The sequence below is a fragment of the Chanodichthys erythropterus genome, chromosome 16, assembly GCF_024489055.1.
Source record: "Chanodichthys erythropterus isolate Z2021 chromosome 16, ASM2448905v1, whole genome shotgun sequence".
Lineage (NCBI taxonomy): Eukaryota > Metazoa > Chordata > Actinopteri > Cypriniformes > Xenocyprididae > Chanodichthys > Chanodichthys erythropterus.
Window position 1 is genome coordinate 21,356,183 of NC_090236.1, and position 19,221 is coordinate 21,375,403.

Sequence of the window (19,221 nt, forward strand, 5' to 3'; positions counted from 1 at the left end):
TTAAATTATTAGTTTTATATAAATGAACGCGAAATTGCGTAGCTTGTCAGTGATCTACGGCTCTGTCCATTAAATGCCGCTCCATTTGAAAGCAGGTAATGACGTTTTAGCGGTAATCAGGGAACCGGCTTTACTGACGAAATGCGTGTGACAATCGCATGCGATATATCGCCCAGCCCTAATATATTATATTTTATATATATATATATATATATATATATATATATATATATATATATATATATATATAATAATATATTATATTTTATATATATATATATATATATATATATAACATTTATATAAAACTAATAATTTAAAAAAGCATTCACAATGCTTCTGGGATTGTAGTTATTTCTCTCATTCAAGCCATTACATACATCTTGTATCTTTGTCTTTTTGTCAGATTTTTAAATACTTTTTTGCTTTAGATCGAACTTTGTAGTGTTTTGATTCAATTTATAACTGGTTGGTTTGGCTTGTAACTCTTTAATAATGACTTCTTTAAAAAAAAAAAACGTATTGTGGGAAAAATACTTCTGGAACTACTTCAGCCCTAATATATAGCTAATTTTCATGATTAGCATGTCACTAATTCTCTGATTGGTGGATTTGTTTGCAGAATTATGGGTAATGTAGTTTTCACCAGAAATTCTGTTAAACATGATTATTTACAAAATAAGTTAAAATAATATGAACTAATCATCTTTAAAGTTTTAGAAGTTATCAAAAAAAATAAATTTCCCTGTCAAGAAAATAAAAGGGGTTTTTACTTTCGGAACCCGACTGTTGCACTCTATTACATGGTTTTATGGAATACTTGATTTTTATTGGTCAATCGCTGCATTCTGCAGTCAGGTGTTGTATAATTGACTGTTGTCATAAGAAACCTCCTACTCTGGTTTTGCATCTCTCATATCCTTCCGTACAAAATCAAATAGTTACTCTAAGTAATATTTCATGTATGTGCTTTGAATACCCAGAAAAGCGCTATATAAATGTAAGGAATTATTATTATTGTTATTATGTCCAATTTTTTTTGGCAAACATCCATTTAATATGTGGGGTCATCACTGCAAAATGAACTCCCTCTGAGTGATACAAGACCTCTCGGCTTCACGGTCCTCAAAGTCACAATGACAGACCTTTTACTAAAAAGCATAAAGTTTTGTCCACATATAAGCTTATTGAAATAGATCATACCACATTAATAGGTTGGAAAGAAGTACTAATAGTCCGGAAAGAAAATGTAATGTAAAGTCAGTGTTTCGTTTATTCGTAACACTTCAGTATAGGGGACACATATAAACTATTAACTATGACTTTTCCCTCAATAAACTCCTAATTACTGCTTATTAATAGTCAGTAAGGTAGTGGTTAAGTTTAGGTCTTGGGTAGGATTAAGAATGTAGAATAAGGTCATGCAGAGTAAGGCATTAATATGTGCTTTTTAAGTACTAATAAATAGCCAATATTCTAGTAATATGCATGCTAATACGCAACTAGTTAAAAGACCCTAAAATAAAGTGTTACCTTGTATTTTCCATCTTTTATTTTTCTAAATACTAGTTTCTCTTTCTGTAAATGCACACTGTTTAGTGTTTGGCTCAGTGAATCTTTCACTGATCTAAGTGTGTTAGTCATGACATCATTACCCTGCTGTGTGTTTTATCAACAATAAAGCATGGTTGCCATGGTCACTGATCTGTTTAGCAGGCTCTGATGAGCACAAGGAAAGGTCAGTGTTTGTGTTATTAATTTGATAAAGTCAGAACAGAGCCGTATGGTCCTTACAGCATGCTGCTTCACCCAGACCTCAGCTAAGAAAGATTGTTTCTTGTAAATTCCTTTTAACACATAAACAGGCAACGTGCACCACAAGATTCTTGTTGGCGGTATGAAAAAGGTCTAGATCTAGGAGCTTTATACTGCTTTTTACAGAGGATGCTATTGAAAACATAGCAAGTCTATCCCTCACAGCCTCACTTTTATAGCTGTCATGGCGCCGCTCTGAGTAAGGTCTATGGTTCTGGATATTCTGACTTTGCAGAAAGTAGTTGTACATTATGCAGCCTTCACATACTATTGGAATTATCATAAATAAGAGTTTCCTAGTTAAAAACTTGGACACGAATGCCCTCTCAAGTCATATTTACCACCAGGAAGTTCTGAGATAATTTTGATACCCAAGTTCCCGAGCTGGGCAGGCCATAAACGTTAAATATTGCGGAGGGGAGAACGATTTCTGATATTCTTTATTAGTTCTTTCCACAAGAGCTACATCACCTTGTCATGTCATTCAAGTAAAAAATTATTTGAAGCGTATTGTATGTTTTATACACAGCGAAAATAGCCAGAACCAGCAGCAAGTTGATTGTATATGTGAATGTTTATATAGTTGTCAATGAATATGATATTTTCCAATATTTTCGAACGTGGTGTCCTCCATGATTCCTGTTCTTTCGCTATTTTCATTTTTAAACAATTGAAGTCTGTATAATGCATAAACACAACTTCATTATTTATAAATCTCTCAAACAGTGTGTAATGTTAGCTTTAGCCACAGAGCACTATCAAACTCGTTCAGAATCAAATATAAACACCCAAATAAATACTATACTCACATGACCTGAAGCATGCATGCAGCATACATGATGAACATCTTGTAAAGATCCATTTGAGGGTTATATTAGTTGTGTGAACTTTGTAAATGCACTGTATTACAGAGTTCGATGGGCAGGGAGCATGTGATTTAAAGGGCCAGTAGCCCCTGAATCGGTGCATAGTTAATGATGCCCCAAAATAGGCAGCTAAAAAAATGTATTAAAAAAATCTATGGGGTATTTTGAGCTGAAACTTCACAGACACATTCAGGGGACACCTTAGACTTATATTACTTATTACTTCTATTCGATGGCACCGTTTTTAAACATGCCTTATTAGAAAAACATTACTGGTGTGCATCTTGAGACAAAACAATGGCATTGACATATTTTAAGATATGTCAGCGCAAGTTACTTTCAGTTAAAACAGCTCAAACATGCATTTTAGTCTGGGACTAGCTTAAACCTTGTCTGAAACCGGGGGTAAGTGTTTTGATTTTTTTTTTTAATTGCACAAGTATTAATATTCACATGTTAAACTGATATTATTATATTTAGTTGACTACATCTTTGCATTTTCAGCTAGAAATTTTCAAACAGGGCTGTCCAGCTTTGCTCCTGGAGGGCTACTATCCTGCAGAATTTAGCTTCAACCCCATTCAAACACACCAAAACCTGCTAAAAGTCTTCAGATTTGCTTAAAGAATGCAGGCATGTGTGTTTGATTGCGATTTGGGCTGGTCTCTGCAGGACAGTAGCCCAATCTTTGGACACTTAGACATGTCTTACATGCAGCATATTATTTTTTCAAATAAGACACAGAAATTATTGAAGACTTTGGCTTTTTATACTTTAATAGGGCAACATATCAAAAAATCCTTTGAATATGTTTTACTTAGGTCTAGACTGTAGATAATGAGTTTTTTGCTGACCATTTTCCACTCTTGCCTGTTTCTCATATTTATATTGTTCACCCCAAGTACTTGTAACATGTAGGTTTGTATTTGGCTTTGGTGCCTGTTACATTAAGCCAGGCTTTTAATGGCACAAGATGTCAAAAATCATGTCACCCACTTAGAAAGGAAGGAACCTTCTGAGCAATATGCAGTAGTGGCCAAAAATGATGTCCAACTGGATATTTGTTTTTAATTAGTTTGATTAAACCATCAAAATATGAGGAAAACATTTTAAATATGAGAGAAGAACAAAACTAATCTTGGTTAAAGTATTTATCTGACAAAATTATTTGGGCAAAAAAGCCAAACAACAGCTACAGGTTTTATTTTACTATGCAAAAAAATTAAAAATTAAAATAAATTAGAAATGTATAGAAAACCAAAAATCTCACAGGAAAAAGTATACATTGACTACAACATAATCAGTTATTAATATTTTATATATTTATACATATTAATAATATAAAACAATTGACTTGCATGCAAAATCTTTAACACGTTTAAAAAAAAATAAAAAAATAATTCGAATCAAGGGTCAAGATGTCAATTTTCCTAGGCCAGACACCACTTTTGGCCACTACTATATAAAGTGCTGTTATATGCCATTTAAGGCCCCGGTATACTTCAAACGAAATCGAAGAATGAACTGATGTGACGTCATTTCAAACAAAATCAGGCCAAAACGAAGTTTGTTTTGTGTTGTTTTTGGAAGTTCGAAACGACTTGCCAAAGCGAACTTTCAGGAAAAGTTTGTTCCAGCTGTAAAACACCTTCGTACTACCATTGGTCAGTGACGATAACGTAACAGGAGGTGTGCGCTGAGGCTCCGCCTTCACTTGCGTGGACCGCGTCTCTGACTCATTTGATCTGTTGAGTTTGTTGAGGTAAGATCTCCGTGGGTGAAAACATGAACACACTGGATAGCAGCTTTATAGTACAAAATGAAGTTGTGCTTGTAAAAAAATGAAGCACTAACACTGTTTTTCATGTTTGATACTGTAAAGTTGCTTGATTTTAAGCAATTTATTGAATAAAGTGATATATGAAGACGTGACGTGACTGGAGTGCTACTTTGCAGAGCTCGTGCTAACATACCCATGTTGTTATGATCTTATGCTTTCTATAAAAAATGCTTACTGTTTTCTCATTTTTGTTGTGTTTATTTTGTTACTGAGAAGAAAATGCACGGCACATATTTACATATTCATCTAAACGCCGTTCTTAGCAGTGTGGTCAGTGTCAGATGTTCGTTTACATTATATCGCTGGTCACATATTTCGAACTTCGTTTTACCCCTAAACGAAGAACGAAAAAGAAGTTCATTTGAAGTATACCGGAGCCTTTAGAGACAGGTTTATCCAAAATAAGTTATTACAATAATAGAATATTTCACACACATGATGTTTCATTAACAAAGTTTGGGAGGAACACAACACCTTTAAATTATCTATCCAATCTACTCGTCATCAACAATAATAACGTCTAAACCTATCAGCGTAAGAGGAAGCATATATATATATATATATATACACACACACACACACACACACACAGACACAGTCCACTTACCTACATTCCTCAACAGTTTTCAGCATCCCTCCACCACCCAGACTCCTCGCTCTTGGTTTTTTCCTACCACAGCTAGGAATAAAGGAGATTACGCTGGTTTCGGGCCAAATACTGAGCACAGAGCTCTCTCCTCGGACCGCACGCCAAATATGCATACCATTTACTCTGATTTATTTGTAAGTGTGAACTCGTGAAAGTACAGTAATACAGACAACAAAGCATAAAGCTCAGTGCTCAGTTGCTGAGCTACACAGGAAAGCCCAGATGTGATGACATAAATATATATATATGCTGTCAGACACTATTCCTCACCGCAGTGCGTTTCCTCTTGTGTTTTTTCTGTCCAGGCCCTGTTGTCCCACACTCAGCCGTGTACAGCACCAGAGACGGACATTATCAAAGTGAGTCCTCTTTTTGTTACACTATCGGCAGGTACAGACACATGATCGTATTTACCTTATCAGATCTGGACCCAATAAACCAAGAGCTTGTTTTACTGGAAAGGTATTTCTCTGATAGAAGACCTAGATATGTGCTTTATCAGCAGAGCTGGAAGGTAGAAGTGTGCTTACAGATAAACACTACAGGAAACACCTCAAATGTAAGATAAATATTTATCAAATTTTGTCAGATTAATTGTTTTAACACCATGTCCTTAAATTGTCTTCTGTAAGAGTGTAAGCGGAAGACAACTGAGAATGACTGTGTTTAGAATAATTAGCAGTGATTATCATCAGGGTGGTGGGGGTGACGCTATATATATATATATATATATATATATATATATATATATATATATATATATATATAATATACATTTCATTGTAAATATATAAAATAGGAAACAGTTAAGTCAAATAAATGGAGCCTTTGTGAGCATAAGAGACTCCCAAAAAATCATACCAACCCTAAAATAGTGTATATTTTATAGCATATAGATGTATCTCTGTGAACATATTTGGTTCCCTCAGAGCTGCTGGATGTGGAGACCAATGAGGAGTTGAACACCACCTTGAACAACACACAGATGCCCAAAGTAGAGTACAGAAAGATCAGCGTAGATGATTACAGTGAGTACATACATCAAACTAACAGAATCATTTTTTTGTTTGTTTTTGTTTTACAAAGCTAAGCAATGACTGTCAAAGCACAGTAACGTTTCCATCATTTGCACAGGTCTGAACATCGAGATTCTGAGGCCAGCAGGGTTTGTAGACACAGCTCACTACCCCGTACTGCTGCTGGTGTAAGTGATACACACACGGAGTAACTGCCACATGATACACACCGACAACACAATAAACCACACTAATGTTCTCAGTAGCATGAGAAAGACTGTACTATGTTTATTTCTAAGTGTGACTGCATCAGTGCCGCTGTTGCTTAGTGAACTAGGGGCGAATATCATGAAAACTTCATATCATTTTTCTTTCTTTTTCGTTTTGGGGTGAAATGTGACCCTGATAATTCTCCATAACATTCACCCAGCAAGTTTTAAGAAGGTATTAGAAAACATATAAAAACAGCAGTGAATGTGTGTTGATATTGTTTTGAGGCTTTATTTGATCATATGTACTATTAGGATGGCAGACACTGAAACAATTGATTAACTGTGATAGGGATGGCACCCCCGGTGGTCAGATGGTGACAGAGCAGTTTCAGGTGGACTGGACCACGGTGCTGGTCAGCTCCTTCAACACCATAGTCATGCGTCTGGATGGCCGCGGCAGTGGATTTCAGGGCACAAACCTCCTCCACCGTGTGAAGAAGAAACTGGGGGAGTTTGAGGAGAGAGACCAGCTGGAAGCTCTTAGGTCAGATCATTGACATGAACAACAATACAGCAGCATCAATGCTGAATGTCAGTTTACTTCACGTTAACATCTCTTCTGTGATTCTCTGCAGAATTATATCACAGCTGCCGTACATTGACATCTCAAGAATTGGAGTTTATGGAAAGGTGCGTTTGCTTGATGACTGTTGGGGAATAACTGAATACAAGTAGTAATGATTCTAACTTAAGCCTATAAAGCCTACTGAAATATTTGAATTGAATTTCTAAGCCCTCTAAATTGTCAACATGATCAAAACTTTGCCAAAAAACCTGTTGTACACAATCTACTACATGCCTTTTTTCATCTGATTGATAGATTTTAGAAAGTAAAAGGCATTTTAGTATAATTGTAAAAATGTCCACCTGCAGGTTGGTACATGTCTTTTTGTTGTGATTTTTATAAAAAAAGTTCCTGTCCTTGATTTTGATTTGTCACTAGCTGTGTTTTATTCACGATAAAACACAGCTATGACCGCTTCACCCAACGGTTCTGTGTTTCACTACACAACACCCTTAGCAAACATTCTTGACGACATAAACTGTTTGTTCTCAATTGATATTGTTCATTGAAGCTTACTGTGTTATGTAGAAGAGTATTGTGAGAAAGAGATCGAGTGAGCGAGTTTAGTAACTGCATTCAGATTTAGCATTTTCCTTCAGGTCAGTCCTATGTTCATAATAAAAAAATCAGTTTAAATCTCCGATGTATTATCTTGTCCTTTTAACAGTTAAGGGGTTTTCCCGTGACTGACAGCACTAGTCAAAGCATTTGTCAGTTGCGTCTTGTTCCGTGTTCACAACAATTCAGTCTTTTCAATGTAAAAGTCTTCGCTACTGACTGACACACTCATAAAGACAGTCTTTGCCGCCATCTAATGGCATAATAATGTACCTTCTGTTGCTGTTCACAGTCAGGGACTATTTCTTCCGGCGGAAGGAAGGCTTTTAGTAAGAGTTTACTTCATGAAAGTTGCATTGATACATATTTTTGGCTTTAATATTTGTATTGTGTGGTAACCGTTTTATAAAAGCAATAAGGTACTCGAGGCTAGTGCTGTATCGTGAATAATTCACGGCTGAAGAGGTTGCATGCCTATCAACGCCCTACAGCCGTGACTTATTCACGATACAGCACAGCCTCGAGTACCTTATTGCTTACATATGTCTCGCCCTGCACAATTAAAACTACAGAGCTTTGATCATAAAACTAAGCATTTAAATATTATATAAGACATATTATTGACAGATATAGAGTCACAACTGATATTTATATGCATTTTTTGTCTGCAATACTGTTATAAGGATCTCATTTACAATCTTTCAGAATTTCGTCGTACTTTTTGGCCATATAAATGATAAATATCAGGAATACCAGTTGCATATTTTTGCTCAGTTTGAGATTCTGAATGAAATTGAGGTGTTTTTTTCCTTCTTGAGTATGAGTATGAGTATTCTTCTCCTATATCGTATTTTTCCAACAAGTAATGGATTAGCATGACTTTTTTTATTTCACTTATAGACCTAGAAAACATTTGTTTATTTGTAATAACATACACTGATGATTCATTCAAAATAAAAATGAATCCAACAATGCAGACCACCTAAAGGCAACATGAAATCAAAACTCCACTGAAGGAATTAATGTTCATCAAAATTCTCTCTTGATGAAATTGCACCATGTGATGTATGACTGTATCATTCTGCATTGTTCATTCATGACTAATAACCTGTTTTTGTGTGCCTCAGGCATATGGAGGATATCTGACCAGCCGACTCTTGCGCTTGGATGAACCTCCAAACACGTTTAAATTCAAAATCAAGTGTGGCACCGCCATCTCCCCCATCACTGATTTCTCTTTATATGGTATGATGTCATATCCCGTCATTAATTTATTTCAATAAATGAATAATAAACTTGTTTCATTGTTAATCATGAACGTCTGTCCCACAGCTTCTGCATTTTCTGAGCGCTATTTAGGATCACCGCAGTCCAATAAGAGAGAGTATAAGGTATTGTACACCAACACAGCATTGTTGAAGGTCAAGTCAAATAAATGTTACATATGGTGTTTACTTCTATTTTTATTTATTTATTTATTAGATGACACGTTTAACAGATCATTTGGAGCAACTGAGGGACAAGAAACTCATGATAATCCACCCGACGGCTGATGGTAACTTTTGACTTAAGCAGAGCTTCTTATGCTTAATGTGTTTATTTCTTAAATACATCTGTTTCACTGACGCTGGATTAAGTGTAACATTTCTTTGTTCAAACAGAGAAAGTCCATTTTCAGCACACAGCCAAATTTATCACCCATTTGATAAATGAGAAGGCTAATTATACATTACAGGTAAGAGCTTATCATCCACTGATTAAAGCTTTCTGCAATTCATGCTTTTTTTTTTTTTTGGTGTTTGTTACATATTGCTCATACTAAAGGTCTTTCAATTTAATCAAACTACTGAGACTAATTATTAAATGTTAAAGGGATAATTCTGTCATTATTTACTCACCCTCAAGTTGTTTCAAACCTGTACACATTTCTTTGTTCTGCTGAACACAAAGGAAGATATTTGGAAGAATGTTTGTAACCAAGCAGATCTCACCCCCCATTGACTACCATAGTATTTTTCTTTCCTACTATGGTAGTCAATGGGGGGCGAGATGTGCTTGAAACAACTTGAGGGTGAGTAAATGACAGAATTTTCATTTTTGGGATTCACTTTAATAACTCTTTCTGTACCTTTTGTGCCATAAACATGAATGTCACCTCCAATCTTGTGGCTCACTGAGGAGATCTCTACATGCTAAAATCCTCTCAGACATAAGTAATGAATATTGTACTATTATATTGATTTCACAAAGTGGAAAACGTACAATCTTCTCACATGAGTAATACGTTTATTTTTCATTGAGTATCCTGTTTCATTCAGAAATTAAGGTAGTAAAACGGATAGTATTTGAGTGGGTGAGGCAATTGCATAATTGTTTTTCTGTTTTTTCAGATCTACCCAGATGAAGGCCACTTCCTTCACTCAAAAGACTCACAACAACATCTAAGTCAGTCGCTGGTCAACTTCTTCGTTGAGTGTTTCAGACCACCAGAGATAATGAGTGAAGAGAAACTGGAGCAGGACAATGAGGATGATGGTTAAAGTCCTATTCATATCCAGCACAAGCCAGCTTACAGCTCAATATGCAAACTCCTCCCCTCCATTACACCATTCCTTCATTCCCATGTTAGTTCTGATGGCTTCTCCTGAGCCTCTGCATGGACCACGCCCCTCAACTCTGATTGGCTCATTGGATCCAGGAAAGAGTTTGAATGACTTGGTGATAAAATAACCTGTGGAGGTACATGTTGAACCATTTCATACTCACAGCATCACACAAGCAGTGTGAGAAAACTGGATAAACTGGAGTGATTCGGACAAACTGTCAAGCTCTTTTGCTTGTGTTCTGTAATTCATACATTGCTGACAGAAAGCTTTAAGAGATGACAGCACAATATATAGAAGAATGATTGGCCAGAATACCGAAGCTGCAAATTAGTCAATTATTTTCCCTGCTGCATACCATTCTGAGTTTAATACAGTTATTACAGTTTAGGGCCTTTATTTGGGTATAAATGTCATTGTGAACTCATTTGTTTCTGTCATCAATGTCAAAGTCATGAGGCCTGTTTGTGCTAAACGAATTTGTGCAAAATGTTCATAAAATCATTTAATGTTAATGTGGCAATTTACGTTAAAAAAAAAAAAGAAAAAAAAAAAAAGAGCATAATGCTGCCTTAACGTGCTATTGGAAATTTGGGAGTGTGTTTGTGTGCAGTTTTTGCCTAGGAAACTCATAGGCCTATTTACGATAATTCCGAGAGCACATGAAGGCAGCATAAATCATAAAGTCTTACAGGAATTTGTTCTGATCGTTTCAAATGCGCTACAGTAAAACAGTTGCTTTAAAATTGACCCGTTGTAGTAATGATCCACAGCAGCATCCATATTGTTTATTAGTGAATCGGCCCATTCTGAGAAGCATAGTCTTCAAATTTTTTTTTTTAGATTTGAGTGCAGCTGCAAATGTCTATTGATATTCATTTAGTCACTGTGCCTTATTGGAATAAACCTGATCAAGACAGGCAGTCCATGAGGTAGGATGAATAATTTATGGACAGATTGGAGAAAAAGTTTAGAAATAGTTTTACGTTATCAAAGAGAGGACTAAGAACCATGCCACAATCCTGCCAAGAACATTTTCTTTACCGTCCTGTGTACTGGTTAAGTTGTAAATTAATACAGTAGATTAACTGTGAGTACAAAATTCATAGGACTAGCGTCTTTGGGCAGGTATGCATTTTTTTTTTTTTTTTTTACTGTCATACGTGGTTACAAAGGTTTTCAAAGAACGTTTTGCATAGAATATATTTTCTTGCTATATAATTTGGCATGGTGGCAAGATGATTTCTTTTGTGTTAATGTATCTATTTATGTGTCATTACTTTTGACAGCTTGAATGTTCCTATGTGGTTCCACTGAATTTATTGTTGTAAGTGAAATCCTGTCTTGTAAGCAGATGCACTGATGTGTAAATTACTGTTTTGGTCTCTACTTGTGTGTACCTTGTACATAAAGCATTTTGAAAGCTATTTTGTTTACTCATTTAAAAGCAAGGTTTATACAGCTGCATTCATGCGGTTCACATTTATTGGACAAAAGACTCAAGGACTGTTTTGTTGGTAGCAAATTCCTGCGATGACAGTCTGCCCCCTTGTGGCCTCAAACTGAGACTGACAAAGAACTGAAATAATTCCACACTAGTTATTTATCAGACAAAAAGGGTTTATTTTCCAGTGTTTTACAATGCGTGTCTACCACGAGTGCAGACCCAGCATGATACAAACAGTTAGGGAAGCATTGTTCACACAAGGGGATACTTGTGAGCCCCAGAGATGATTAGCATGTTCGCATTCGCTCCCCCAGGTCCCTTAACCTCACCTCTGTATCATACAATACTTACAAAAAGAAACTGATGCGATGAAGATGACCGGAGGAAGAGGAGCAGCTAAAACATGTAATAGATATGTACATTTAAGTTACTTACTTTACAGGAATATTTAAAATTCAAGTCTGGTTAAAATACCAAATGCAAAACTTAAAACAATAATGCATTAAAATAGTGTTAAGACCCAGGAGGAATGCTGTAGGAATGGAAGCTTCTCATTTTTCCATGAATGAAGTCTGGCTAAGGTGAAGATTTGAATTCAAGGGATTTTTTTTTTCTTACACCTTAATGTATCTGAGATGTGGCACCTTCAACAACCCAAGACCAGTATTCAATATGAGGCACTTTCATGATCCAAAAGACACCTGATTTGTTCTTTAACAATCCATTCTTTTCCCATAATTTTTTTCCAGCTTTACGCCAGAGACAGTAATCATGTCTCAGTAGTCGTAGTATAACAAACATCAACATGTACACAGCAAACTGCATCAGAGGGAAGTTGTTTTGAATTTCTTTTTGTCTTCTATTTAAAAAAAAAAAAAAAAAAAAAAAAAAACTGTGCCAAGTGTCTGCCATGCATTGCATTTAAAAAAGGAAAACGAAACAGACACCGTTCCATAGCACAGCACGCAAAGCAGTCCAAACACAGGCAGAATAAACAAAAAGCACAGAAAGGGGAAATATATACACTTCATAAATGAAAATGGCAGTTTGTTTAGTATTACAATAAGCAGATACATTCTTGTTTTGGTTACTGAAGGATCTATCACAACAACACCAGGGGCCTCTTTACACTTTCCAATAAAATTAATCTTTTGTCAAGGTTCAAGACACTCTAGTCTTCTCAACATCTTACAATTCCAGACTACTGACCTACCTGCTCAGCCTATTTCTCGGTTACTTGCCTTTCTCTTCCAAGCCATTTGGACTAAAACTGCTCCATTATGTGATGTCTCAGTCATCTTAACTCTACACTCAAATCTAAAATCTATATTCACTGGAACTCGAGCTCACCCAGTCTTCCATCAATACTGCACTTCGGTTGGCCTACAGTGAGAGGGCCTCTGTTCACTGTACAACATTGGGTCTGTACGTAATTTCATTCACAGAAGGAAATATCACAGGATGTTTTAAAAACATTTCTTGAAACTCTACCGGTCCAGAGAACACTCAACAGCGATTTAACTCAGACTTTCTCCTTATCTCGAACATCACACAAACAAACACACACTTTCGCTCATGATATTCAACTAGCATTCTACTGCCGACGCCAACATGGCTTACAAGCATCACTCAAGTACCTTAATACATGTCGATACTCAGACACTCATAAATTGTGTACTCGTATATATATATATATATATATATATATATATATATATATATATATATATGTGTGTGTGCATATATACACGAGTATACACTCAACACACACTTTCACAGGTACTGATAGAAACGGGAACGGACCACTTGAGCACCAGAGAGTTTGTGAGGGTGGGCATCCGCGGCTAGGCTTAGGCTCTTGCTCTGAGCGGCCACTACATCTCCATTGAGGAGCTGACCCAAGTGGGAGTGTGAGGGCCCAGCGGATAACAGGTCCCGTGATCGGGAAGGGTGCAGGTCCAGCCCATCCAGGCTAACTTCAGGGTTGCTGGCGCGGTGTCGCTCTCGAGCTATCCAGTCTCTGATGGAGAAGTCCTGCGAACTGCACTTAGGCTTTAAACGATCCATAGCCGAGAGCTCGTTGCCCTCAACTCTTTGCCAGTCCCCAATTACCGACAACTCGGCAAAGTCCCGCTGACCACCCATGGTGTGCCTGCGGCGGATATTGGTTTTCCGTTTACTTCGAGTCTCGGGGGACCTGGTGCGCTGGGAACCCACCCCGAACATGTCATCAGCTGACGTCCGCAGTCGACACTTTAACCTGTCAGTGATTTTGATTCGCCAAATGGGTTCGGCACGCTCCGATTCACTGCGAGAGGAAGAGCTTAGACTGCCAGTGGACCGGCCCTTGACTGCCTCAAGCACTCGCGATAGTCGACTAGAGTCCTTGTCGCTTCGGCTCCCATCTGCTGAAGACTCGCTGTCCGTCTTCTGCCGACTCCCCCTCTTGCGTGCCAGGGTATCACACGCAATGATTCGATGGGAGGGGATGAGGTTTGGTACATCTTGCAAAGGTGTGACGCTACCCTCCAGTGGGTTGCTATCTTCAGTTGGCCCGCTATCTCGTCCACCAGCAAAGACTGATAAGTCGCTCTCACTGTCGGTCTCCATGGGCCGTCCCTCACTAATGAGTTCACTTCTTTCATCATCAGCATCATCCCCGCGGCTTTCGGCGACAGACTGCACCTCTGGACTGAGTGCAATTGACTCCACCCCCGTGTGGAAAGTCATGGAGGAGGTGGTGGAGTAATCTGATGTGATAGAGCAGACTTCTGCTCCTGGGCCCATTCCTGTATTCTCCATCCAGTGACCTGGTGTCCTTCCGAGCCTCATCCTTGGTACTGAGGCCTGGGAACTGGTGCTGTTAAGCGTGCCCAGATCCGAGACACATCCATCGTCATAGTTGGAGGGAGGATCGGAAAGGGAACTTTGGCGAGTCATCTGCATGTGATAACTAGGTTTGGGTGATGTAATGGTTTTAGGTGAGGGACAAGTTTGCCGGGGCAGATGTTCAGAGATGAGCTGCTTGTTTTCAGAGGTGAGGTTGAGACAGTCTCCTGGGCTCTGGTCATCATCCTCAGTCCTTTCTATTTGGTCATCGAGCCCAACTTCACTCTCAGCATCTTCGGTTTGATCATCAGCAGGCCAATTTGGATCATTTTGCACCGGAAGATTTGTCTTGGAAAAACTAGCATCCAGGTCATCATCAGAGCTGCTTGGCTGAGGCTTGTCCTTAGGCTTTTTGCGCTTGCGACTAGCAAAGATGGAAGTACGTAGCAGCTCTCTACTATATTGGTCCTTACCAGATCCCCAGGAACCCTGCTACAGAACCAAGCAAATAAAGAAAAGTGTAAGTTTACAATACATTTTGATCAATCCCACATCACAGGGAAGTGGGCTTTTGCAACCTTTCTTCTTTCATACAAGGTGATTTTGTAATGATCTCAAGAGAAAGTACTCACCTTTGATTTGGCAGAGTCACTGGTGGTTGAATCTAGTGGAACAGGGAGAGAAAAAAGTAAGTAGTCTATTTCAGGTGGAATACAGACGGGACAAAGAGCCAGAGACAAGGGGAGACTGAAATATAAATATCCTTCACCACAACAGCAGCGGAACAGCACAAACAGTGGAGTCATGTAGAGATCTGAGAGATGAAGGCGACACAGTTAAGCGATCACACACAGAGAAATGGAGGAAAGAGGAATGAGTGATGACAAGAACCCGGCAGTGTGCAGTAAGACAGGAGGCAGCTCATGCACACATTCACACAGACAGACATCCTGTCCACACTGAGACCGCCAATCACTGACACACACACAAACATACACACAGAAACAGCTGAACAGGTCTAAAGGCATTCTTTCCCAACTCAGAGACATCACCAAGGCAGGGATGGACAACCTTACAGCTATGTATTGGTAGGCGAGTGCTGTAGCAAATCTGGTCAGAGACTGGATGTTGCTGCTATTTGCAAATGTCTAAGTATGCTTAATTCTTGACTTTTGTAAACCTATATTACATCATGGGATTTATATGCTTATACATGCACATTGTCATTTAGTCACAACTTGAAAACATAAAATGTTTGATTTTGTTTAGGACGTTACGTATTGTGTTTTTGTAGCCAACTATGTAATATATTTCATGGCATTTCTAGTAATTGAAAGGCAATTTGTGGTTATAGAATTGAAGTGCACAGCAACTATTAGCTCAAATAGTTGTGATCATTCAACTATGTACTAACTGCAACAAGGTTAGATAAATTATTATTTTTGTTTGTTTTAATGAGACAGGCACAGAGATGTGAAGTTGTTGTGGAGTAAGAAAAGTTTTAAAAGGATGTTCACACTGCAGGTCACCACGTAGCTGTATTGTGCTTTGCTAGTCTGCCTACTGAGGTGAATTATGCGACCTCCACAGTCTGCTCTTTCATTAGTTGTCACCACATCACATCTCTTATTGTTTTCTTGAGTGGTTTAAATGGCTCAATTCAACGCTAGCAGTTAGTTACACAGCACCTGAATGGTAGCTATGACACGGCAAATCGCCGCCAGTCTGAATGTCTGAACATTTATAGGTAAAGCAAGTCACTTGGGGAATCATATCTGTGTTGAACGGTATCAGCCTTTCGGTGCAGAACATGGAGATGCAGAATGAATTAAAGCACTGAGAGACTATGACAAGGGACAACAAGGGTCAGATATGACAGGAGGGCAGAAAGGGGCTAAAGGGGCCAAAGCTATAAGGTGGTAGAGCAGCTACAAGGAGGAAGAAAGTCCTTAAGATGGGCTACTTCACCACTCAAAAGCCCCTTTGCTCACTCTCCATCAGAAATACTATTGCTTTTGAATGGTATGAGATTCATCCGGAGCTTTATGATTTAAGCCGGCTCAGCCCCTCACCACACCCCTTCAGACATCATCAATGACAGTTACTGAATGTCACATGACTGGAAGAAATCCTGGAGACCATACCATGCTAGAACTCCATGCGGTCAGCTTCAGAGACAACGAGAGACAGCAAAGAGGCTTTTCAGACACATTACACCATCACAGCTCTGTATCCTCTCTGTTAATAATAGTCTTATAAGATATGAAACGTGCAACACGACGATGACAAATATCAACTTCTCTGACACTCTTTTTTTGTTTCTTTTGTTTTCTGGTGGGTTTGTCCCGGATTCGCTTTCAATTTATAAGAATCGGGGATTTCTGCAGACTAGGCAGCTACATTGGGGACAACACTCCTCCTTCCTACAGTCCCAGCTGTCCATCACAGACATTACAGAGTCCATCAGTGACATCACCGAGTGATAGACGCCGCCCACTTGGCCTGTGTCAAGATTGGGTAATGTGTGAGCAGTGCTGGACAGGGACAAGGGAGAAGAAAAACACTAGAGACAAGATGGGTCAGACGGGTAAACCTTTGGTGGTTTATTATTGATTTTTCCATTTCTTTTGGGAAAGAACATGCCAGGTTAGCACAAGAGAAGGGTAAGGAGGGAAAAGAACTGAAAGAAAAGGAGGAGTGGAGTCATAACAGAGACTAAAGCATTAGGGAGGGATGACAATGAGTGAGGTTCAAACCAATACAAACCAAAGCAAAAAGAGAATTCTGGAGAAATCATATAATTGAAATAAAGAACTAGTCAAAAAAATACAATGGCTGAAGGTATAGAAACAATTAAATGAAAAAGGTTGATTCATAAGCTTCACAAACATAGGAACTATTTTATCCAATTTTTCAAAAAGCTCATCAAATACGTTTGACCAATGCAAAATTGCTAAAATAGTTCACCTTTACATATGCACCAAGACATTTCTGGCAAGCTTGCTCTCGTTTGCTCTAAACATTGACAGATCTAAATGGCAAGCATGGATATCTGCTAATCATTTGAAATATACTAAGAGAGTGAACATACACACACACACACAATAACATCTGACCACCTTGTATGTTTCAATTTGGTGTTAATTTATATCCATTCTTCTAAACTCATATCCCTGGCCTGGAACTGTTGGACTATGAAGGAAAGATTACCTGAGACGTCTCCGGGCGATGGAGCAGTACGGCCAATGTTGGTCAGCAGATGGTCAATGTTGGGCACAGGCTGAGACTGAACGGTGCTCTCTTGCTCCACGGTGGTCTGACATACACAAGTAATGATATGTAAAATTTCATGTCACTGAAATGAGGTATATCGAAAACATTCAGTGAAGTCTTAAGCATGTGCATGTATGAGCTTTGCCAAACAGACAAATGTTTTCTTTTAAAACATTTAAAATTATTTGAAACACTGTTTTCAATGCCAAGAGTATGTGTTTTATGAGCAGTGGCAGCTTCAACCGCCAAGTAAACCATGCAAATGCTTGGGGCCTTAGTGGGTCCACAAAGTCCACAAGTGACAATAAATCCATGTGTTCATTTTCCAGCAAATCACGAATTAAAATAAATTGTGTCAATGTCTTGTAGGTTTATAGTCTGTTATTGCATGAAAGTGAAGAGCAGAAAATAGTGGAAGTGTTTAGTCTATTAGTGCTTTGTTGATTTTGTATTCAGCTTTTTGAAAGAAAAAGGCAAGTTTGTATTTAGTAGCAGTGGATTTCACTCACGGATCAGTACCACAGCCATTTAAAGAAGAAGCACTGTATGCTATGAGTGTACGACCTGTGCACTGTATGCTATAAGTTAAAGTGGCTTTCTTCAATTCTGCATAAAGATGCAAAGCTGCATGAAGCCTTATTAAAGTAAGCTTCTAACTTGCCTCACACCCTAGTATCAGATGTACCTTTAATGTAGCTTTTGTTCTGTAGAAAATGAAATAATGCATCAGGTCTGAACTTTGCTTGGGGTCCGAAAAATTATAAATCTGCCCTTGTACATTTTACGTCCCTCACCACCATGTGCTGAGGGGATTCAATGTTTCAATACAGATGTTAATACCAGGTGGAAATGGGACCATAGGGAAACTGAGAACATGTTGAGGGTGACTATTCGTTTTCATGACCAGTGTTACCTTGGAGACTCAGTGGTTATACTGAGCCAAGACTCAACTACTAGATCTTGGAAAAGGATTGCAAGGTGATGCTTGTTTAGGGCTGCCCATTCTCCACTCAAGAGGAGAATGGCAGGAAGCTATAGACTCACCGTTGGCTCCTCATCTCCATCTTCTGTGAAGAACCAATCATACTGTAGAAGAGAAAAGCAGACAAAGTTCAGCAGAATTCAGACATCAATTTACACAGAGATTGGAAATTGGAAAATGATCTTACTTGCTGAATGAGAGTCTCAACAATCTTGTACTGATCAGGCATGTGCGTGACCATGTGCGTCATGTTGTCTTCAGAGGTTCTGACAAGGGTTGGGCCAAACACAATGGCCAAGTTACGTGGCTCCATCTAATTAATACAAAAAAAAGCCTTTCTTTTCTATCTATAGGAGAAATTATTGGCGTCAAACAACAAGCAGCACTGCAGTTTTAATGATTTGTTAAGAATTACATAATTTAATGTTTAACTTTTATGAAACTAATTACTAATCACAAAACCGGCTTAAAGTTTATTCAGTATTTTAATTCATAATTTCTTGTAA

General features: G+C 38.2%; 2 protein-coding genes across 5 annotated transcripts in view; one reads left to right on the top strand and one right to left on the bottom strand.

Moving 5' to 3' along the window:
- Positions 1 to 11,601, top strand: part of dpp6b (dipeptidyl-peptidase 6b) — a 135,622-nt gene extending 124,021 nt beyond the window's left edge. For all 3 annotated transcript variants that reach the window (XM_067362273.1, XM_067362274.1, XM_067362275.1), the window contains 10 exons: positions 5,476 to 5,529; positions 6,100 to 6,198; positions 6,305 to 6,374; positions 6,748 to 6,942; positions 7,034 to 7,088; positions 8,709 to 8,826; positions 8,914 to 8,972; positions 9,064 to 9,136; positions 9,243 to 9,316; positions 9,972 to 11,601. In XM_067362273.1, coding sequence (XP_067218374.1) covers positions 5,476 to 5,529; positions 6,100 to 6,198; positions 6,305 to 6,374; positions 6,748 to 6,942; positions 7,034 to 7,088; positions 8,709 to 8,826; positions 8,914 to 8,972; positions 9,064 to 9,136; positions 9,243 to 9,316; positions 9,972 to 10,121 — 947 coding nt within the window. In that variant the 3' untranslated portion in view covers positions 10,122 to 11,601. The remainder of the gene's footprint in view (positions 1 to 5,475; positions 5,530 to 6,099; positions 6,199 to 6,304; positions 6,375 to 6,747; positions 6,943 to 7,033; positions 7,089 to 8,708; positions 8,827 to 8,913; positions 8,973 to 9,063; positions 9,137 to 9,242; positions 9,317 to 9,971) is intronic.
- Positions 11,602 to 13,312: 1,711 nt separating this feature from the next.
- The window catches only part of arhgap21b (Rho GTPase activating protein 21b), a 72,200-nt gene continuing 66,291 nt past the window's right edge, over positions 13,313 to 19,221 (bottom strand). For both annotated transcript variants that reach the window (XM_067364202.1, XM_067364203.1), the window contains 5 exons: positions 18,903 to 19,028; positions 18,778 to 18,819; positions 17,671 to 17,776; positions 15,093 to 15,124; positions 13,313 to 14,952 (listed from right to left, as the gene is read on the bottom strand). In XM_067364202.1, the coding sequence (XP_067220303.1) occupies positions 13,405 to 14,952; positions 15,093 to 15,124; positions 17,671 to 17,776; positions 18,778 to 18,819; positions 18,903 to 19,028 (1,854 nt within the window). In that variant the 3' untranslated portion in view covers positions 13,313 to 13,404. The remainder of the gene's footprint in view (positions 14,953 to 15,092; positions 15,125 to 17,670; positions 17,777 to 18,777; positions 18,820 to 18,902; positions 19,029 to 19,221) is intronic.